At 48.2% G+C, this 22,451-nt stretch overlaps 2 protein-coding genes across 4 annotated transcripts in view; one reads left to right on the top strand and one right to left on the bottom strand.

Annotated features, from left to right (window-relative positions):
* PLCD1 (phospholipase C delta 1) overlaps positions 1-4,516 on the top strand; it is a 55,554-nt gene extending 51,038 nt beyond the window's left edge. For all 3 annotated transcript variants that reach the window (XM_064422835.1, XM_064422690.1, XM_064422747.1), the window contains exons 12-15: positions 378-556; positions 1,055-1,187; positions 2,896-3,045; positions 3,363-4,516. In XM_064422835.1, coding sequence (XP_064278905.1) covers positions 378-556; positions 1,055-1,187; positions 2,896-3,045; positions 3,363-3,454 — 554 coding nt within the window. In that variant the 3' untranslated portion in view covers positions 3,455-4,516. The remainder of the gene's footprint in view (positions 1-377; positions 557-1,054; positions 1,188-2,895; positions 3,046-3,362) is intronic.
* Positions 4,213-22,451, bottom strand: part of VILL (villin like) — a 36,927-nt gene continuing 18,688 nt past the window's right edge. Inside the window, exons 7-20 of the mRNA XM_064422937.1 lie at positions 21,274-21,473; positions 21,112-21,190; positions 19,668-19,766; positions 17,979-18,132; positions 16,847-16,947; positions 16,446-16,583; positions 15,755-15,913; positions 14,770-14,949; positions 13,720-13,865; positions 12,859-13,003; positions 12,354-12,542; positions 10,609-10,677; positions 9,468-9,734; positions 4,213-8,186 (exon numbers count right to left, since the gene is read on the bottom strand). Coding sequence (XP_064279007.1) covers positions 8,073-8,186; positions 9,468-9,734; positions 10,609-10,677; positions 12,354-12,542; positions 12,859-13,003; positions 13,720-13,865; positions 14,770-14,949; positions 15,755-15,913; positions 16,446-16,583; positions 16,847-16,947; positions 17,979-18,132; positions 19,668-19,766; positions 21,112-21,190; positions 21,274-21,473 — 2,040 coding nt within the window. The 3' untranslated portion in view covers positions 4,213-8,072. The remainder of the gene's footprint in view (positions 8,187-9,467; positions 9,735-10,608; positions 10,678-12,353; positions 12,543-12,858; positions 13,004-13,719; positions 13,866-14,769; positions 14,950-15,754; positions 15,914-16,445; positions 16,584-16,846; positions 16,948-17,978; positions 18,133-19,667; positions 19,767-21,111; positions 21,191-21,273; positions 21,474-22,451) is intronic.

Genomic DNA, 22,451 nt, shown 5'->3' with positions numbered 1-22,451 from the left:
ATGAGGCTAAGTAGCCAGAGAAATGATCTGAGATGGATTTTCTGGCTTCACTGCAGGAGAGAGCTCCTGCAGCATAGAAATGAAGAGGTTTATCTAAAAGATGCACTTGTTCCAGGTAGCATAAATTCCTTGCAGGACAATTTTTGATCCTGGGGAAAGCAGGATGGCTGTAATGGCCCCTCCCATCTCTGTCATCTCTGAATGCAAGAAATCCTGAGGGCTAGCAGGCTGTGAGGGTCAGAGTTTACTGCTGCTCTTTGAAGCGTGGAAAAGCCAATGTTTATGTCCATGAAGTGCAGTTTCACGTGAGCAGAATTAGCATGAGAAGATTCCTATTGATTTATCTGAGTGACTGAAGTTATTTGTTTATGTTGCAGTTGCCCTAAATTTCCAGACAGCAGGCACAGAAATGGATGTGTACCAGGGCCGGTTCCAGGACAATGGCTTTTCTGGGTATGTCTTAAAGCCCGAATTCCTCCGGGATGAACAAACCAAATTCAATCCAAAATCCATCACAGAAGGAACGTGGGGGACAAAGAAGAAGCTGCTGCTTAAAGTAAGAATAGAAGTTGGAAAACATCTCAGTAACATCCACTTTTGGGGGGGTGTGTAGGTTGTATCTTCTCTTTTTTCTGGTCCTACCTTTAATCTTGTCTAACCCTACTGATTTCCCACATCTGGGGGCTCTCATGGACTTGGACCCTCCAGGGATCTACTCAGATGTTTAATGTTGGGCAGTAGGTTAATGACAACATTTGCTGTCCTTCCAGAACTCTGCAGGCAGACATGCAATCACCTCTGGTGTTCCCAAGTACCAGCTGTGGGGACACTCAGAAAAGCTGCCTGTCCCAAAGCCAGCTGGCTGGGCTGGAGCAGGGTTCCTTAGGTGCTTTAGCTCCTGACAGCTTCCTCTGAAGGATGTCACAGCACCAGCCCTGAAAGGGCAGCACCAGCCTCCCACAGCAGATCCTGCACTCCTGGGGAAGGAGAGGGAATCCTCCAGGGAGCCCCTCTCCTAATGGTGTCCTGACCTCTTCCCCTGTTTCCTCCACAGATAATCTCTGGTCAGCAGCTGCCAAAGGTGAACAAAAGCAAAAACTCCATTGTGGATCCCAAGGTGACGATAGAGATCCACGGTGTCCAGCAGGACAACAACAAGAAGCAGACCAAAGTCATCGAGAACAACGGTGAGGGGGTTTCCTCCCAGCCCTGCTCCCATAGCAGGAGCTTTTTCTGTTCCTTGGCAAGGCTGCTGCCCTGTGGGCACACCTGCCCGGGCACCCAATCCTGCCCACACTAAGCAATACTTGAGGTGTTGTTCTTCTTCAGTTTGGAGACAGAAATTCCCTGTAAAACAACATCAGCCACGTGGGTTGTTTGGGGCTGGCTGCCAGATTTGCAGAGCTAGAGCTTTGGAAGTGCTCTTTACCTCCATGCAGCTGGATTTGACCTGGTGTGCAGGGGTTTTCACCAGGATCTGCCCAGAGGAAGCTTTCTTGTGGGGCTGATTGCACCCCAGAAGTGTCACAAACTCACAAAAGATTGATGTTTTAAGGAACTTCAGAGGTGTCTGTTCCAGCCTCTGCCTAATGTAGAGCCATACAAAGTTTATTCAAGCTCCTCAGGGTATTGCCCAGATGAATTTTGAATATCTCAGAAGCTGGAGGACCATTTCTTACCAGTCAAACATGGCTGTGACATCCCCCTGTGCACTGAGGGTTGGAATATTATGGCCTTCTGCACAAACAGACACACTCTTCTTTTCTGTGTGGAGTAAGAGCCAAGCACTGGAAAGCTGGTGCATATTTTCCTGCCTGCTAACAATGTTTCCCTTTTCCTCTTTCCTGTTTGAATAAATCTGGCCTGGCTCCTAAAGCTCATGGCCATTTCCGTCACCTACAATAATTTTTACAGCCTGTCAAGTGAAAGTTGTGTAGGGAACATTTCAGACCTGCCAGGCCTGTTCCTCAGGGCTGCTGAGCACTCCCAGCCCCATGGCCAGCCCTTCTCTAGCTGGAACAATATTGGAATGATGCTGGAATTATAAGTTCTGCCTTGTGGAAAGCAGATCAAACAATAAAGATGCCCCAGGCCCATCTCAGCACCTTCAGGGCCAGATGAAAGATCCCTGTCTGAATCACTCACAAGCCCTGCAGGACCAGCAGGCTCCAGGTGACATTTTGCTGTCCTTGGTCTCTGCTCTGCACAGGCAGTAGGGTTTCCAGCAGGATATTCTCTCCTGTTTGCTTCTGGGGAGTGGTTTATTGACACTGCACCTGCCATGGCCTGGAGAGAGGGCACTGGGCTTGCTCCACATTTCATGTGTGTCGGTCTCAGCTCTGTTTGCTTTGTGATTCTGGACCACGTGACCCTTATCCAGACTTGATTATGCTTTTTGTAATCAGACACTCCTCATTAACTTTTCTTGCAGACAGGGAAATTGGGGCACACAGTGGTGCTTAGATGGATTATCTCAAGCAGTTGGAGAGGCTTAAGGCCCCAGAAGGCTGTCTTAATATTACAGCACAGCTTTCCCCTCTTCCCTCCTCTGATTTAGGGCTCTAAAAGTTTGCATCTGGTCCAATGGCAACCAAAGACATCCATGTACCACCCAGCAAGAGCCTGTGGAGCAGAGCTGAGTTCCTCCCCTGTCCTGCTTCTCACTCCTTAGTAGGACCAAGGTCTGCAGTGAACAGGCCAAGCTGAAGGATTTATTAATTCCAGGCAGCAAATCACAATATCAAAGCTGGGAACAAGGCTCTTGGCATCTCCTAAGAGTCTTGGTCTAGGTCAGATTAGGTTGACAGTCAGGAAGAGTCTCCGTCCATTTGCAAACACCTCAGACCACCATTACTGCTGACATCTCTGACCTCCATCCTTGTCTGTGTTGCCCAGGCTTTAACCCAAACTGGAATGAAGAGTTTACATTTGACATAGAGATCCCTGCACTTGCCCTGGTCCGGTTTGTGGTGGAGGACTTTGACATGTCGACCAAGAATGACTTCATCGGGCAGTACACCCTTCCCTTCACGAGTCTGAAGCAAGGTAAGGCCCTGCTGCCTGCTCCTCACAGCCACTGAGCCCTTTGGGAAGCTCCAGCGTCCTGGATGAGTGGTCCAGATCCATCACAGCTGGGGTCAGAGTGGATTTTTTGTTGTCTTTTGTCACCAGAGGCCTTGGGCACTTTGTGTTACCCATGCTCAGAGCTGTGCCTCTGGGACCTGCCTGTTCAGGACCCTGTGGGAAATGGGGACAAAATGCTCTGAGGCAGGGAGACGTTTGTGCAGGGTCTTGACAAAACATGAGCAAATCCTTTTCCAAATGGACCGAAGACCTTTTTCCATCTGTGTCTCTGCTTCCAGGTTACCGCCACATCCATCTCCTGACCAAGAACGGAGACCCGTACTCCTCCTCCACCCTCTTTGTCTACGTCAACATCCAGGACTGTGATTAGCAGCCTGGCTCCTCCAGGCCACAGACAGCCTCCTTACAGACCTGGAAGGAATTCAGTGTGTGAGCCCTGCCGGTGGCAGGGTCAGTCCCCAGCACCTTCCCTGGAGCAGCACTCGGTGCTCCGTAGGATCCCCGATGTGAAACAACCTTCTCCCTGCTGCTGGAAACATCCTAATGCTGCTGACGAGATTAATCCTTTTGTACCTGTTCAACCAATCCAGCTGTGGTTCTAGTTCACTTTATTTCGATTTTTTTTTAATGTTGCTTTTAGCGAGAGGATAGGGACTCCTTTTTTAGTGAAGTACAGCTCTTGGGTTGGGCTCGGTCAGGCATCTGGGCAAAGCCCCCAACATCTGTGCAAGGAAAAGTCTCCCTCAGCACTGCAGGTGCCAGGTGGCTGGTGGCTGCTTGCAACTGCAGGTGTCAGCCATCTTTCACCAGAGGAAGCCCTGAACGGGGACACCATTCCCCTCCTTTCTGTTACAGATTAAAAAAGAAAGCTGCACTACAAAGCCCCGTGTTATGTAACCCGAGTTTCCTTTTGTGTTGTAATAAAAAATACATGAGCACTACTCTGCCTGTGTGCCTGGCTCTCAGCCAGGCCACTTTGCATTCAAAGCCTAGCTCTCACCCTGTGAAGGAGAAAGAAGCTGCCGAAGAGCAGATTTCCCTCTGACCCAAAATAAAACCCACTCAAAGGGACCTCAGAGAAGGTCTTTTGCCAAAGACAGTGGGAATATGCTCTACTGCCAGCAGGGCTTTTTTTCTTCTTCTTTTTTTTTTTTTAATACAGTGAAACTTTGTTTGTGTTTTTACAGAAAAAATGTCATTTTTTAACAGAGAGGAAGTAAATGTTGTAAGTGCTAGGAGGTCCCAGTTGCACTGCAGAGGTAACCCAGCACGAGAATGTTTTGAGAACAACACAGTATTTATGGCAAGCAGTGATTTGTCTTCAAGTAGAACTACAGAGTTAAGGGAATATTGTTGAAATAAAATAATATATATTTTGAAGTGCCAACTGTGTTGCTAACAGTATGTTAGACTATTAAAAGTTTAAAACAAATTCTGGAAGCGTTCAATTACTTGTCACTATTTGCCTCTCTGTCCTACTTGAATGCAGCATGCATGAATTTGGAGATAGACCTGCTTGATTTCTTAAATTATCAGGATTCGTGGGGGTTTTGATCCCTGGTGGTGAAGACAAGGGGCTGATACCAAAGATGTTAATGTCCTTTTAAGCATACTCTGGTCATCTTATCTTTTTAGTCCAAAATAGCCTGGATTTAGTGATTCTTAGGCCCTCTGCAAAGCTGGGTTTCTTTTAGCCCTCCCTGGAGTTTGTTATGCTGCAGTAAACATTGCTGGACACATTGATTTTTCCTCTTGACTACAATACTGTGTGATGTAAACCATTGCCAGATTAAATGTGAATTAAACCCACACCTCAAGGGCTGATATTGCATTAACAACCAGCCAGCTGGAAGAGCTCTAGAGTGGCAGTGAGGCAGAGCAGGGGGCCCTGCAGTGCCACGAGCTCTCCCAGGTCACCTCTGGATGGGGCACGTTTTGGGGACACATTTGAAGGCCAAGGATGGAACATCCTTGACTCCCAAACAGCCTGAGTTTGGTCCCTGCTGCCAGTGTGCTATCAGCACTTTGTTTTAGGGAGCCATGGGATGAAAAGCAGAGGTGAAGGTGGTAAGAAATGTTCCTGCCCCCTCACTCGTATCAACACCAGCTCTTGTGGGGAAAATTAGAAAGAAATTCTTCCCTGTGAGAGCAGCGAGGCACTGGAAGTGGTTTCCCAGAGAAGCTGTGGATGCCCCATCACTGGGAATGTTCAAGGCCACTTTGGCAGGGGCTCTGAGCAACCTGGGATAGTGGAAGGTGTTCCTGTCCATGGCAGGAGGTTGGAATTGAATGATCTTTAAGGTCCCTCCCAATGCAAACCATGCTGTGATTCTGTTCCTCTGTGAGGTCAGATCAGCCTGCTGGGTTGGCTGTGAATTTATTACTTGCATTTTTTGGGTGGCAGGGTTGGATTTCAATTGGATCACTGAGCTAAAGCCCTCACCTGTCTGATGTGGCCAGCACTAGAGAAGTGGAGGTCCAGGGTCAGGGTGGGCTTGGATGGATTGCACAGAGAGGCTGGGTTTTTCTCTGCTTGTTTTGCACTTAAAGATAGGCAAGATCCATAGGATGAAAACACATCCCTTATCAAATAGGAACAGCTGGGGAAAGCTACTCTAGCCAGGTGGGAAATGAGCTGAGATGGAGATGGGGTGGGCAGGGCATGGTGACAATGCTGCAAGGTCTCTCTCCCCAAAGGAAGGGACATGTCCATGTTGTTATCACATGAACTCATCTCTGAACAGATCAGAAAGTGCTGGAGCCCCACTGGAGGGAAGAGCTCTGAGGAAAAGAGCAGCAGAAACAGGACATGGCCACCAACATCCCAGCAAAAGGCACCAAAGGGAGGAGGAGGGAGAGGATCTCTCAGAAATCAGAGGTGGGAGTAAAAGCAACTCCCCCATGAGAAGAGGAGTGCAGCAGCAGTTTCCATCAGGCCCAGGTATCAGAAGGCTCCGTGGTCTGTGAAATCCCAGGCTGGTTCCTGAGTGCTGGCAGGAGCACTCCACTCCTGTTGGTGAGTGTGGTGGCCACAGGAATTAAAGGACTTTGCAGCAAGCTGGCCTAATCTCTATAATCTGACTGTATTTTGGCTGGTATTGTGATTATGTGGAGCTCATTAGGGCCACAGGTAGGTGGCATTCCTGCATCTTACTGAGGAGCACATACAAGTCATTAATTTGGGAGCTGGCAGCAGCACTCCTCAACGAGGCAAGGCAAATATTGCTGATTCCAGCAGGGCCAACAGAGGTTGAAACATGGGTAATGTGCACTGATTGCATCTCTTGTGAACACAACAGGAGCAATCACAGGTAATTCAGCTGATTTGTGTCTCTGCTTGGTGCTTAACTTACTCTGCACAGGGCGTTCCAGTGGGTTTTGGGCTGGACTCTCAAGCAGAAATGGGATGAAGTGGTGGTAGGAACAGGGACCAAACAACGGGCTTGGGGTTTATTTAACTACCAATTCTTAAACACAAAGTTCTCCACCCCAGCCAGACTGTGACACTTCTGCACAATGATGTGGTTCTGGATGTTGAGTGAGAGCTCTTTGCTCCTCATTTAACAGCCTGGAGCTCCCCAGCTCCATGCCCACACCCCTGCAGCAGGGCTGGGCAGTCAGGCCAGCTGCTGAACTGCCAGGTACTGCTGCCAACAAGGGCTTCAGGAGCAGGGTACATGGGCATGGGGGGACAAATGGCCTGAGCTACCTGGAGCTTGGGAACAGAAGGGGCCCCACCTCCTCAGTTTGCTCTTTTCAAAAAAATCCAAAATTCCATTGATGACCAGGTGTTTGAAGGATCTGTGGCCCTGCAGAGCTTTTTATCTGCTGCCATCCCACCTCCCACGCTGATCAAGGACACTTACAGTGCTGCTGGATGTTTATTCGGAATTACTGATCAGGTTGGAAATGGAGTAAAGCTGCAAACCCACACTATCTGAGTTTTTAAGGTGGTGTTTCTTCCTTTAGTTTACAGTTTTATCCCATAATCACTGATTGCTCACATTTCCCACTGCCCTCCCCAGTCAGACTGATCCCACAGTGTGGAACCAGCACTCTCAGCCCCACGGACATCACAGGGATGGAGCCCTGATAAAAGCTGCAGTAGGACACCCTCTGCCTCAGGTCATACCCAAAACCCACCTGGCTTCCTCAAGCCTCTGGTCTGTGGCCAGGTGGACTCTGACATTCACCTGGCCACAGTCAGGGAGGCCAGGTGAGATTGCAGATGCTGTCTGAATGAGAAAAAATATAGACAGAATCTTGTCTGGCAGTCAAAAATCGATATTTGTGTCTAACCTTCAGTGTCATCCTCTAGAAACTAATAATATGCCAATAAATATGCTCATAATAAGTGCTTTTTTCTCCAAACCAGGTTGTTATGTGTTTTACCTGCCCTGGGCTATGCATGTTAATCTAGAACTGATTTTTGCTGTTTTTTGGTGAGCAGTTGTTCTACAAGGTGAGAAAGGGCAGAACTGTCTGGTGTCACTCCACAGAGTTCCTCATCAGGCATCTGGCTTTTTCCTGACCTCAAGGCTCCTCCTCCATCCTCTGAGGGCTTCCCCATCCTCTCCCACCCCAGAATTCATACAGCAGCTGCAAATGGCCTTTGTCTTGACTAACTTTAAACTTCTACAAATGAAGGAAGATCATGGCCTCGTGCATGTGGCAATTTGCAAAAAGGGAGAGGAAAGATGAGGCTACAATGCAGTTGTGTGGCACGTACTTGTCTTCATGGCTATCAGCATTAAAGTGTCAGAAAGAGGCAAAAACATCTTGTCAAGCTGCTCCTGAAAAACGTTTTTCCTCCTGGGGCTCTGGGTTTGCAGGGAGAAAGGAGCCATGCCCTGAACAGTGGCTGCTGGAATAACTGCGTTGGATGGGTGTGCTGGGTTGGGATCACTGAGGAAATGCCTGCACTTCTTTCCTGCAGCTCCTAAGGGAGCAGGGGCTGGTCCCAGAGTCACCACATGCCCCCTGCAGTCTCAGAAGAGTCCAAATTGTTTCTTCTCGTTCTGCTGCTTCCATTTTGGCATCTGGTAGAACTCGTCCTTGGACTTCCCAAAGATATCGTGGAAATCAGCATCGGAGAGATAGCACTGCAGTGAGGAGAGAGGAAGGACAGGTCAGCTTTGGCTTTGGCAGAGCCTGGACACCCCCATGGCTGCATCCCCTCCCCACTGTGCCAGTGCTGACCTCTGACTCCAGACCAACAGCTCCTGTTCAGCTCCCTGTCCTCCCTGTGCTGGGAAATGCAACATCCCAGCCCACTGCTCCTCATCCCCCACTTCCCAAAGCACCAGGGGAATAAAAACCCACCAGCCCAAAGAGATGTTCCAGTTTTGAGGAGCTAGCATGCTCTGGCTGGAATTTAGCCCCTGCAGATCATACTGTGGCCAGGACAGTTTATGGTCCACCAGGGAAGCTCTGCTGGCCAGAGTTTTAGGCAGTGATTCACAGCGAAAGCATCTCCCCCTCGCTCAGTCCCCTCCCCTAAAATATTCACTGGAAATCTTAACTCCCATTGCTGGAAATACAGGGTTTGCAGAAAGCAGGCTCATCAGGGATGCTGACAAAGGCCCTGTGGGAATGGGAGGTTGAGTTTTTTCCTGGTATTTTGGGTAGAAGAAGCCATGCAGAGCCCAGCTGTGGATCACGGCTCTGGCTGTGGGTGCTGGCCTTTGCTAGATCTGTTGGGCAAGACATTGGTCAAACAAGGATTACAGGAGTAGAGGGAATCAATACTCTGTACCCCCCTCAGCTTGCTTGGATTCAACTGCAGACACTGCCAAAATCCTTGGGCTGACTGGAAATCGGGGATGTGTAATTTCTTCTGAAATTGAAAATTGCTGAAATGCATGCTTTCTGAGAATTAAAAAAACCAAAAAACCAAACATCTCTTCTGGGAGGAGTTTCAAATGAAAACACTCACCTATAGCTCAAGTAAAATGCAAATTCTGGCTTAGTTCTCAGCTCTGTCACCTTGTCCCCCTGTCCCTCTGAGGACAGAAGTTGAGTGGCAGAGCTAAACAATTCTACCAGAAGAAAACAGTTTTCAAAAATTACTATCTAAAATTATTTTTTGGTGTTTTTTTTTCTTTTTTTCTGCCATAGGAACCCCAAATTACTTCAACTAAGCTAAAACCACCAGAAGGTGTCCTTTTCCACAGCAGGGGGTTGCAACTAGACCATCTTTAAGGTCTCTTCCAACCCAACCATTCTATGGTCCTATGAACCTCCTCACACAAATCTCCTCCTTTTGGTGACACCTGTGTGTCCTGCCAGTGTCCCCTTGAGTCTGAGCAGGGCTTGGTGTTCTAAAGCACACTTAGCCAGTTGCAGGTTGAGTTAGAAAGGTACCACAGCAGCAAAGCTGTCACCTCTTTTTTAGTGGGATCCACGCCTTCGGGAAGCTCATCCACCGTCCTGTGCATCAGCACCTCTCGGGAGTAAATCCCTTCCCCGTTGGGCACCATGGCAGGGCTGCTGTGGCTGTGGCTGTTGTAGTTGTTGCTGTTGTAGCTGTTGCTGTTGCTGTCGCCGTGGCTGAAGTGAGATTTGTACTCCGAGGAGGCATTTGCTGTGGCTGAACCAGCCAGGCTGGTCGTGCTGAGGGTTCTCTTGTTCAGGCTGAGGTTGTTCAGGTCCTGCCAAACGGAGGAAAGCACGTCATGATGAGATGTTCTGGCAGAGCAAGTTGGGGATGAGCCCAGGATCTTCCTGCTGGGGTTGAGGGGGACTATTTCTGGCACAGACTATCTGTAGCTCCAAAGCAGCAAGGGGAAAGTCCCAACTAAAGTGTTAGTGCAGTGCCTCTGTAAATGCTACACCTTGGTGTTAGGACTGCTAAAAGCACACACTAATGAGAGCTCTTACAAACAACTGAGGATACTTACAGCAGTCTCATTCTTCTCAAGATAACATCAGGGGAAGGCACATGTGGGACAACAGAAGGTGAGGTTAGATGTCTACCATGTCTAAAACATCTAAATCACCTGCACACCCCTCCCTGATGAGCCATCTCTCCTCATCCAAACCTGCCACTTCCTTCCAGCCTTCATCCTGACCCTGCCCAGGGCAGAACTGACCCATGTGACAATGGCATTTGGGACTGCTGGGACCTCATTTACTTTGAGGATCCCCCACTGGGCCATGCCCTTCTTGACCAGGGGATTCTTGTTTGAGGTCTCAGGGGCTCCACCACTGTAAACTATTCACAAAACACTTAACTACACCCTCTAAGAGCTGCACACACCTTAATTTGTTCTGCATTAGAGCAGCTGGACAGTGTCCTGCTCACAGATGCCTCTGGGCAGGACTGGAAAAGGCCCAGCAGGTCTGACTGTATTTATGGGTAATTTATCACATCTCCCTCTGCTTCCCACAGCTCTGATGCTGGCAGCCTGAGGTTCCCATCCCTGCCCCGATGCTGGTGTCCCCTCCTTGGTGCAAACAGGCTGGGGGATGTGGTGGTGTGTGAACCCAGGTGTTTTCTATTTGCATGGCCACAACACAACTCACCACTTTGATCTCGGATATGGCCGACACATCTCCCAAGCTGTTCTTCATTTCCTCGTAGGATTTGCCATCCTAAAGGGAAAGAGAAAGTTGTGAGAGCCATGGATGCCTTTAGCCCACACTCCTGGTCTCTAACACACACTCCTGGGTCTTAAGTCCACACTCCTGGGTCAGGAGACCCTGAATTTTAAAGCCCAGTGATGGCCACTGGCGTGGCAGCTCCTGCAAACCCCAGCCCCTGCAATCAGAAGATTCTGAGCTTTCACTTGAAAGCAAATTAAAAAAATGGACTTCAGCCTTTTCAGTTGTACAATAAAAGGTGAAACCAGGAAATGTAAAGACTTTGGAGCAGAAGACAAATGAAGAGAAATAATATTCACTGCTGGATTTAAACCTTTTACATTTTTGATTAATCTTGCAGTGCCTGAAAGTATTCCTTTTTTCCAACTTTCCTGATTCATTTAGCTCAAACAACATATTTTTTCAAAGCCTCAAGTCCTTACTTCTTGTAATTAGGTGTCATGTATTGCCAGATACCTCTTATTTTTTATTTTAAAAAATGGAATATGCTAGATAAATTGGCAAAGCTCATGACTGTGTTTTCCTAAGCAGCCAGGAGATGTCAGTTCTTAACAGAATCATCCAACAAAGTTTCCCAACAAGAACAAGCAACATAAACACATGGACTGCAGAGAAAACAGATTTAGACCCAAAACTGAGCAAAGAACACACACCAGATGTTTCTGGGATGTCAACAGTTTGGATGGCTTGTCTGTAGTTGCTGAAGCTGCCTACAGGGGATATTTTTAGAGGCACATATTTTATGAGCTGTATCCTTGTTTTTCAGCAGTTCTCAGGAAAAAAAAATAATAAAACAAACCCACAAGTTTTGACCTTTGTTCTAAGCATCAAAATATTTTAAGGGTCACTGTGAGTTGCTGTCTTATCTCTCCAGATCCAGCTGTCAAGACTGGATCCACCACCACATGGATTGGGAAGAAAGACAATGCAAACCCAGATACAGGAAATAAAATATCTCTGTAAGAGTTTTCCTGCGGTGTGGACTCCTGGGGAAAGAGGGGAGAAAGGAATTTTTCCTTCCCAGTCACCTCTTGGAGCAGGTTTCCATTTCTACATAAGGAGGAGCTGGTATTTGTAACTCTGCTTTTGCAGGGTGACCTTGCTCAGGAGCTCCTGAGCTCTGATGGGCTTTCCAAAAAACCTGAACATGAGACCTGTCTGCTCACATCTTTCATTTCACCACAGTTTGCCCTTAAAGCTGGCTCATAAATTTGCCTCTGTGGCTGCACTTTCAACAAAAAACTTCAGTTACTTTGTTTTGTTTTTGTTTTTTCCCTTTATGATGTGGGTGTGTCTGTTTTCCCTCTGAACTTGATTTTACTGCTCATAGCCCCCACCTCTTTCTGGCTGAAATCAAAAACTTGTTTTGGAACCTAATATTTATGAAAATATGAACATTGTGAATTCATTTGCAAAAGCCTCTGTTTCACCACACAGGTACTTTTTTATTGGTGAAGGAGCAGAAGCTGCTCAGACAGCACCAGGAACTCATGTCCCTGCACATGGCAGGGGGCTGGAACTGGATGATCTTTAGAACCCCTTCCAACCCAAGCCATTCCATGATTTTGTTAACTCAGGACATTTCCTAGTGAGGTTTCACTCCGTGCATCCTGTATCACTGACAACAACACCCTTGAGGACACCACAGGGCTTTTCCAGCCACTTACACTCCATTTGTAGGGGTCCCAAGCGTTGAACCATCCTGTGAAGTTGAGGGGCTCATAGCCCTGCTTCACCAGGATGATGGGAGTTGCCAGGTCCCTCCCAGCTGGATGGGTCTTGAGATACTCCTTAGCTGAGGCAATGGCCTCGTTCCTCTCCTGGGCATTGGAGGCTTTGCCAACCCAAAGGAAAATCTGCAAGGGGAGAAGGTGTTGAAGGTCAGTGAGGCACCAGAACCTGTGCAGACACAGCTGTTTGCTCTCCCCTGCCAGTGGGAGCAGAGACAAGACTGGAAACGTGTTTTCCCCTGTGATTCTGAGCCCACATTTACCCCCATCCAAGGAAGATTTTGCTTTTGCATGGAGCATAAATATTCCAGGTGACAGCTCTTGCACATTTCAAGGTAGCTGAACCCAGTTGTGGGCCAAGATCCAACTCAATAAACACCAACTAAAGCCACAACCTGTTTGAAAATATGTCTGAGGAGAAGGGGAGGAGGCTTTTTCTGACCTCTTCCCATGTGTCCAGCAGCATGACATCGTCTTCATCCAGGTCCTCCTGGCAGAACCCGACCACCTCCGTCATGATGAACCGACCTGTCTGGTTGGAGCACTCAAAGAGGCGAGGCTGGTAGTGTGTCACCTGCTCCTGGAACCTGCCTCATGCATGGCAGGGGAGGGAAAAAGCAACACAGGTGGAAATCTTTCCTTCCTGGCTTACTGCAGGGCCCTGAAGCTACTTGTTGTGGCCTTGAAGGAAGAGGTGGAACATGGCAACACTCATCTAAAGGCCTGGAAGTCAGCAATGCCAGATTGCAGGGGATTCTCAGACCATTTTAATGACTTTCAAAGGTAATTTTTTTCTCCACACAAAAAGGCAAAAGCAGAACCCTTCCCTCATTGTGGCAATGAGCTTGATGTCAGCTCATTGTGGTGAAAGCCACACCAGATCACTTTTTGCAGAGGAAACCACCACCAGCCCAGAGGGCTGGAGAAATTCATGTTGTCCATAAGCAGAACTAGTCTCATTATTCTCCTGGGGCTGCTGCTAATGATGGCTGGAAATGGAGCATGTGTTTCCTGCAGCCCTCAGGACAAGATATGGGATAGGTTTACTGGAGAGAAAGGAGGATGTAGCACACCCTTGTCCACAGGCTTTGGACCTGTAGCTCCCAATTCAGGAGAACCCCTGGCCCAAAAGCCAGGAAAGAAACACCTTGGTGTGGTTTCTGACCAAGATCTTGATGATATTCTGGCCTGGAGCTCCCTTTATTGAGGACACAGTATCAAAGTATTCACTTTCCTGAGAAGTTTTGATCCCCTGCCTAATGTCCCCTGGCCAGGCCCAGAGGAACAAGCAGGCCACTATTACCTCTTTTCACTGGCATAAGGTGCTTTGCCTCCCAGAGCTTCCCAGAACTCTGCAGGCTCCTGTCCTTCCAGAATGGTGTGTTTGTCCCGCCTGGAAACGATGTCAGCCACCATTTTTGCCATCTCCCGCTCATCTCCGCTGCATCCCTGTGTCCAGGATAAAAGATGGAGGTGCAGTTAGGGGCAGACTGGCAAAAATTATCCATGGGGAAAAGCTGGCTTGGTCCCCTGGAGAGCTTCAGACCTGCTTGAGTGCTCTTGAGCTGATCACTCAGAGTCCATTTCTAGTCCTTGAAGGGACATTTAGTGCAGCCAAAGTCACTTAGAGCAAAACTCACAGAATTATCTGGGTTGGGAGGGATTTTAAAGATTATTAGGAACACTTTCCACTCAAACAGGATGCTCCAAGCCATATCCAACATGGCTTTGAAGACTTCCAGGGATGGGACATTGACAACTTCTGTGCTTTGGTTTGATCTACCATCTCATCCTGACACATGACTGAAACCAGACACATGAATTTGCTCTCATCCTTATTTCTTACAGCCGGAAAATCTGGGATTATTTATTTATCTGAATGAAAGCTGTATGAACACCTACAACGAGGTGAGGTGAACCCCAACATGGGTTACCTTTGTAGAGAAGGCTTTTACTGCTGACCCTCCACAGACAGAGCCCTTTCCTGGGTGCACTTTCCTCACAGAATCATTGAATCATTAAGGTTGAAAAAGACCCTTAAGATCATGAAGTCCAACCATCAGCTCAGCACCATTATATCATGTCATCAAGTGCCACATCCACACATGTTTGAATACATTTTACTCCTCCGTTGCTCTGGGCTGCCTGTTCCAGTGCTTGACATCCCTTTCTGTGAAGAAATCTTTTGTAATATGTAGTATTAACACCCCCTGGAACAACTTGAGGTGTTTCTCCACTGAATTAATGGGCCAAGGATTCATCTCCATGACCGAGCAGAGGCAGGAGACTCAAGCCCCACCTCACCCATTCCAGATCCCTTTGTCTTCCTCCCCGCGTGTCTCTGCAGACTCACCTTCCCACACCACAGGTAGCAGACCTGGCTGGTGGCCAGCAGGAAGACATCGTTGGAGTTGAGGGAGGAGGCTCGGGCTGGCACCTCTGTGGCCTTTGTGTTCACCTCATCCGTGCCCCTCACCTGGAAGAGGCGGATTGCTGGCTCGGGGCTGCTCCTCTGAGCCCGGCTCGTGCCGCCCTGCAAGGACAGAGGGAAGGGTGGACGTGAGGAGGACACAGATCCACGGTGTGACTGCTCTGAAGAAGGCTGTGGGCTCGCAGCCCTGCCCACTGCTGCAGTGATGGACCATGGTTCTGCACTGATTCCAGGTCAGAATGAAACCTACATGGCACAACTCCCACATTTCTCCCCGATTACAGAGTCCTAACCAGCTCCCATCAAGATCCTCAAGATCTTGGTGTCTGCAGAGGATTTGCCATGCAAACTGGGCAAGGCATCTGTACCCTGATTTCCAGCTGTGCTTATCTTAACTGAACACCTGCCAAGGAAACCACATAGTGGGACCAACACTGAGAGCTGAGGGCAATCCCCCTCTCCCACAGCCACAGGTGGAATTTCTCCATCACAGATGTCACAGCAGCAAGTGAAGTGGGTTGGAAGTTATGTGATGTAATTCAGGCAAGGACAATTCAAATCACGTTTGTAGGGTATTCTGAAAGACCCTCTCTGGATAGCAGCATTGGTAATTCACAGGACAACTGCCTTATTCTAACTCTGCAAAATATTTTGGGACAGGGTCGGAATGAACCTCACACATCACTGCTGGAACTCAGGGCTGGAGCTCAGTTGAGTTGGGTCAGTCCAGGACTGTGTTTACTCCAACAGTGCTCAGACTGCTTGGGGAATACTAGAAATGTCCCCTCTGCCAGCCTGTGCAGGGCTGGCAGGCTCCTTTCTTGAGTATCAGCCCATTTTTATTGGACTGCTTCCACTGCAGCTGCCAAGCCATCACTGGTGCTCCCACCTCCCACAGCCAGCTCACCTCGTAGATGACCAGCTTGCCCTTGAAGATGGCCAGGAAGTGCCTGGGCTCCTTGCCCATTGTCACCCGCACCTGCACGGCCTCGTCCCCGTGTTTCCTGTCCAGCTCGATGGCATTGAGGGCACAGGCAGTGATCTCATCCACGGAGGCGTGGCGGCCCTGGGGGACAGGGGGTGACACACACAGTGTGATGAGAGCAAGGGTACAAACATCTGCACAATTCGACACCTGCCAATCCCGAAGTGTGTAACGTCATGAGATCAGAGCTGAAACGTTCAGATATTTAAATTTCACTTGCATTCTGGCTTTGCAGAGTTTAGAGTTTTTTGAAGCTTCTCTCTGCATGAAAATATACTTCAAAAAGGAAAGCAGAGGTATCCATATACCCACAGAACTCTAGGAACTGAGGTTTTAAGGGACAGCCTGACTCCAAACTTTGACCTCAGCACTGTAAGCTCCATCATTCTTCAGTCTTTTTGTCTGATTTTGCTGGTGTTCAGTCTGATGCCAGTTTGGGATCAGAGTCCATGCTACCTACAAAGGACAGCTTGGGATATTTGAAACTGGTGAGCAAAGTGTGTCTGAGTTCTTCTGGGTGCTTGGGTTGGGATTTTTGTGTGCAATTGCTTCCTTCAGCTTTAGGCCTGTACAGCAGGCACAGCACAGTGCCCTCTGCTCTGCTTTGACCTACCTGCCACATGTAGAGGACGTAGTGGGGTCTGCCTGACCTCAGGTAGGTGTACAGGACCAGGTAGCAATCACCCCCGTAGAACTGCCCGTACATCTTGGGATTGACTGGCTGCATTTCCAAATCCTCAATCCTCCACACCTAGGGAGCAAAAAACATCCTGGTGAACAGCAGTGGAGTCAAGGTGAGGAGAGAGCACAACCCTTTGGCTACCACACCACTGAAGCTCCAGGTGCTCCCTCAGGTCCCATCACTGGAGGGAAGAGACCAGTGCCTGCCCCTTGTGAGGAAGATGTAAATTTCCATGAGGTCCATCCTCAGCCTCCCCCAAGCTGCACACAGCAAGTAATGCTTGGAAACGGGCTGGTTACTGCACCCTCTGTCAGCCAAAGGAGCTCTCTCACCTCAATCTCCCCGGAGGCATCATCCACCATCCTCTGCTCAGCTGCCAGCTCAGGCCTGGCGTGGAGCTGGGTGGTGTCAAACTTCACCTGCTCCACCTTGGCTGCGTGCGCCAGCGGAACAAAAACAAGAACCCAGTGAGTGCACAGCACAAACCCTCCCCATCATCATCACCCACAACCACTGTACAGCAAGTAAAACCCAGTCCAGGTTTGCAAAAAGCCGCTCCTGCCCCCAGTAAACCAACGTTGATTTTGGGATATGCAAGAGCTCAGCCACTCCAGTGTTGACCTGTGACAGGCTGGAACTGGCCACACAGCATGCTCCAGTGATGGCTAGCTGGTAAAAATATTACTCGTCTCCTGACTGAAAAATCTTAATTTTTCTCCAAATCTATAAACATTTCCCTCCTTTTAAAATGCTGATTTCAGAAATAAAATGCCTACATTTCTCCAGCTCATGACAAAGAAAAGAGAGTATTTACGGACAGCACAGAGAGAAACAGAGAACAGAGAGAACTTGCAAGGGAAAGAGAAAAGAGAGAACTTGCAAGGGAAAGAGATTTGTGGCTCTCAAGCTGTTATTGATGGAGACATTCAGCATCTCTGTCACCTTCCCATCATTCATCAACAAGTTCTCTCTCTTTGGAATTGTTCACTCTTTGGGGTTAATGCATTGTAATATTCCCTTCAGCAGTGTGATAAATACACCATTTACACTCAGTGCAAATACAGCATCACTCCACTGACGTCAGGAGGGGATTGGATGGATGCCAGTGTAAATGAAAGCAGAACTCCTTATCAGGCTCAGCATTAGCCCTTTCTAAAGGAAATTTGGGAGATCTGCAAGTGGGAAATTTTGTACACAATTCTTCAGAGAGGAGTGACTCTGCCAACATTTACATTCAGAGTTAAGTGGCAATTTGGTTCATATAAGAAAATTCAGCAGAGCTGAATGTCATTCAGTTCATCAATCCTTTCCATCTACTGAAGAAGATGGAAAATAGAAGGCATGAGGAGAGTGTACATTAGATTTTTGAGATCCTGAAGGCAGGATACAGTTGATGTGAATGATGCTCCCTCAGCTACTGCTTAGCACAGGTAGGAAAGAAAAACCCAGGAGCAACATGCTCACCAATTTTGCCTGTAGTGTAGACCTTGCCCAGCCCTTGTGTCTCGTTCTTTTCTGTCCACCTCTGGAACAACTGTTTGAACATGGCTGACTCTGCCCCATCATTGATCACCTCAACGTTGGTGGATGAAGGGTAGCCTTTGGCTTGGATAAAACCCTGGTGGGGTTCAGAAAGGTTGTTAGTGAGCTTTTTGCTTTTTACAGACATGAGAAGAGGGACGTGGACCTGAACCAGCTTGAAGAGTGTCCCTCACTGAACACAGGGCAGGATTCAGTCCAAGATTTGCATTCAAACCCATCAGAAGTAACTGAAGGCTCTTGCTGCAGTATCCATGTTTACTTCTGTCTTTAGGGGACTGAACCCTGCCCTACCCCTTTTCTCCAAACTTTTTTTCCCTCTCTAATCCAGGAAAACTGTTCTGCCTGCAGCCTGGTAAAGAGAGTGGGAATGAAGGGGTGGAGGCAGCCCAGCACCCACAGAGCATGAAGTCTGTTCTGAAGAGACTAAACTCTCACAAATCTTTTTTCTTCTACTTCTTTCCCTAAACCCATATTATTTCTTTGCAACAGTGCTATCATTGAGTTAAAAGACTACTTCAACAGAGGTGCTTGATACAGTAAGAGTGAGAAGAAAACGTTCTGTGTTCTGCCACAATGCCAAAATCCTTGTTCAGTTTTGGGAACTGCTCCTGTGTTTATCTCAGAAGGCTCCAGGATGACCCTGGAGGTGCAGGGCTGGCAGCTGTGGGAAGGAGCCTGATTGTGGCTTTCTGAGCATCCAACTTCTGCTGTAAAAACTGCAGCCACACGCTGCCCTCAGGGAAAAGCAGAGCAGATGGTTCTCCCGTCCCTCCCACCTGCCACACTGAAAGACAGACACATCTTTTGTTCTACATGTGTAGCTCAGGGCCAGAATTTGCAGAGATGATTGCCTACTAAAATGAGTCTGAGTCAAGCTCTTGAAAGGAGCTGGGAGGACAGTGAGATAAGTTTTAAGGCATTTTTAAGCTTTTCTTCTCTGAGACAATAGGTGCAATGCTACTGAAGCTGGAGGTCTCCAGGTAGGACCTTACTGAAGGTGGACCCACAGAAGTTCAGTATCTCCTAGTCAGATCTCATGGAAGATAAAGCCATTTATGGTCTTCCCGTAAGTAGATGTCTAATTAAAAGCCATGTTCCCTCATAGCCTTCACTTCAACATGCTAACTTGTAAAAAAATACCAAATACCTTACTTGTTCAGGTTCCCTTGAGGCTAATTTTCTCTGAGAGGAAGAGCTGACGAATGCTCTGACAGAAAATAACACATGGATGTCAAAGCCCCTTTATTATCTGTTTATGCACCTTTTTTGGTCAAATTCTTCACCCTGCTGATCCTCTCTGACTCCACCATCCCTGGAACCAACAGCTCCCAGAAGTTCACTATCTACCATGTAGAAAAGTATTTTCTTTTATACTTGATTTTCTTTAATGATTTTTGTCTTAGTTTTAGTGGCAGGTCTTAGTCCTAGCACAATTTGATGACTAACAATTTTGTATTTATGTCATCATGCTTCTCCCAGACGTTCAACTTCTCTCTCTATTATTACACAGGCCAGCTCCCCAAGACCTGCACTTAATTGTAATTAGTGGTCAGATCTAGATCAGCACGTATCAACCACCCACGACATCGTCTGCACTCTATTACAACTCACCACAGCTCGAGTGAATGCTGCTTTTTTCTCTTCTGGGCTGGAGGCTTTTCCTCTCCAGACATAAATTTTGAAGCCACCTTGGTCTAAAATGTAGCAGTCCTGAGGTTAAACCGAAAAAACAGGAAACGGAAAAAAACAAACGTTAAAAACTCTGTGCAGGAAAAGCTCATCATTTGTAGCCCAATCAGGTGGATCCTTGGTGAAGATTGAAGTTAGATGCATATCCAGCTCATTTCTTTGCCTTGCAGAGCTCTTACCCTGGTGCAGCCATTATTAGAGGTGACAGAAAATTAATTTCTTGTGGTTTATAAATGGAGTACAACTACCACCAACCCCACAAGGTAGGGGTTCACAGGTGTGGGCACACCTGGCCCAGAATGCTGATTTATAATTGTAACTAGTTGAAGTATGTATTTTTCTTAGGCATTACTGAAAACTGTCTATTACCCCCTCAGAGGAGGTGTTCTCAAACCAAAACCACCACAGGCTCTAAAAGGGGTCAGGAGAAGTGTATGCTGAAACATCAACCCCAGCCTGCTGCTGCCTGCATTTATGCCCAAATCTGCTACTAAAGGAGCAGGAAAGGTCCAAGTTAGACATCTTCTGCATGAATATTTTGTCCTCATGGAGATCCCTGATCTGGAGCTCAGTGTTGCATTGCTGTGAACGCAGCAGGATCCCAAACCCAAAGGGGATGAGGGGTGTGCTGAGCCCAGCAGACAGCTGGTGCTCCAAACACACAGTGGGACCAAAGGCTGCTCCTTTTTCAAACTGAACTGTGAAAGAAGAAAAAGGGCTTCACATGTCTGCAAAGGGAGGCTGAGATTTTAACAAGGCTGACATCAGGATGAAAAGGGGAGTGGGAGCCTTGCAGCACAGCGCTGTGCTGGAATAGGCTGGTCTGCACTGCAGAGAATTAAGGATGAGCAATTCTCTGCCAAATTTCAGTCAGAGGAAAAGCCTCTGTTTTCTGAAAAACTCTGCACAGAGGGTCTGTCAGGAAATCTCCTTCCAAGGTGGGTCACTGAGACCAGCCACTTGCTATGACGGGAAAACAAATCTCCCTGGTTTCATGAGCAGAGTATTTATTTGCTCTGGAGTCGGCAGAGGGAAGGCTATCCTTGAACATCAGGTATTAAGAAGCCTTCATTCCATCTGGAATTTATTCCTGGTATGCAGCTCTCCCTCACTGTGATTGCCAAGCTAATATAATCCTTGGCTGAGAGCATCAATTTGCCATCTCTTCTTGGAACAGCTTCAACACACCACCTACCTCCGGCTGCTGAGATTGTAGCAGGGCTAAGCTGTCCTAACCTAACAGCAGGGATAAGCTCTCCTAGCGATGGAAGGCCTGATAATTTTCAGGAAACAGGTGCTCAGCTGAAAACAAAGTGAGCCACAGCCTCCTTTTCTCACTGGAAAGGCCACTCTGGCTTTGCCTCACCTCGTGCTGGAGCAGATCCTGCGTCAGGGGCCGCGTGGCGATCTCCTGCACCACCAGGTCATTGTCCTTCTCATAGACACTGCAAGACAGAGCCACCGAGCTGAGTCAGACCCCACAGAGCCCCGCTGTGAGAAGGGATGGGGTCTGGAGCCCAGCACTCACTGGTAGAGCCTGACGTTGGCTTTCTGCAGCTCGTCGGCTTTGGTGTCGGGGACGGCGTCGCGGAGCTCGCCGCGCCTCTCGCCCAGCACCATCCTCATGATCTGCATCAGGTCTGGGGAGTCCCTCTCGTTGTCAATGATGCCAATCTGAGCACGGCCGCCCCTCTCGCTGTCCCTGATGCTCCGAGCCAGAGCAAGACCCTGCACAAGGAGCCACAGGGGTAAATCCTGACACACACCCCAAACCCAGAGAGCCCAGACCCCAAGCACTGACTGAGAACCAAGCCAGGATACCACAGCTCTCTGAAGCCCCTAGTGCCCTCCAAATTTAGCTATTAAAGAAGCAGATATGTCTGTAATGCCTGATTATTAACTAACTCAGAGGAAAATATTGCTAATTGTAGTTGCTGCTGACGCTGCTCCCGCAGGGCACAGGCATGTGGGAGCCACAATAGGCACTGCCTGCGTGTGACTGTGCACCAGCAGGTCCAGTGGTCCCGTGGGATGCTCTGGGGGAGAGATGAACACATGCTGAGGCCAACGAGGCAGGATGCTGCAGAGCTGCAGGACCCCGGCCGCCCCACGGTGACGTTTTACATTTAAATGTTTCAAGTGCTCAAAAAACGTGGATGTCTTCTGTGAGAAAAGCAGCATGAAATGTCAAGCAGCTAATTAGGCTGAAATCTCCACCTTCAATTGAATTTTTTTTCTTCCCATGACTCTTACTGCAATAGCTTTGAAAGACTCCTGTCTTTATCAGCCATAGGGGATGACCTGCTCGAGGCCTGAGATGAACCCAGCAGCCACAAACCTGCTCCCCATCCTCTGCTGAGGACTGCTTTGTACCTTCTTCAGCACCCTCAGGATCTCCACTGTGTCCCAAAAATGGCATTCCCTGTGGAGATTCCCCCTCTCCCAGTTCATCAGGGGACACCACACACAGAGCAGACCCACCTGCCTTTAAATATTATAAATATTATGACCACAAGCTTGGCCACCAGCTTTGCTGATGACCTGTTGGTGTATCTTGCTTTATTAGGCCTCTGTATCTTGGTTCCTGTATCAGTAAAATAAGGGTAATGATGCCTTTGCAAAGTGCCTTAAGAGCTGTAGATCTGACCTATCAGAACCTGGGTTATGTATTCCTGCTTGTCTCACACTGACCAAGCCAGAATTCCC

The sequence above is a fragment of the Passer domesticus genome, chromosome 1 (genome assembly GCF_036417665.1).
Source record: "Passer domesticus isolate bPasDom1 chromosome 1, bPasDom1.hap1, whole genome shotgun sequence".
NCBI classification, from domain to species: domain Eukaryota; kingdom Metazoa; phylum Chordata; class Aves; order Passeriformes; family Passeridae; genus Passer; species Passer domesticus.
Note: the sequence above shows the minus strand (reverse complement) of the source record. Positions and strands in the feature narration are given on the sequence as shown.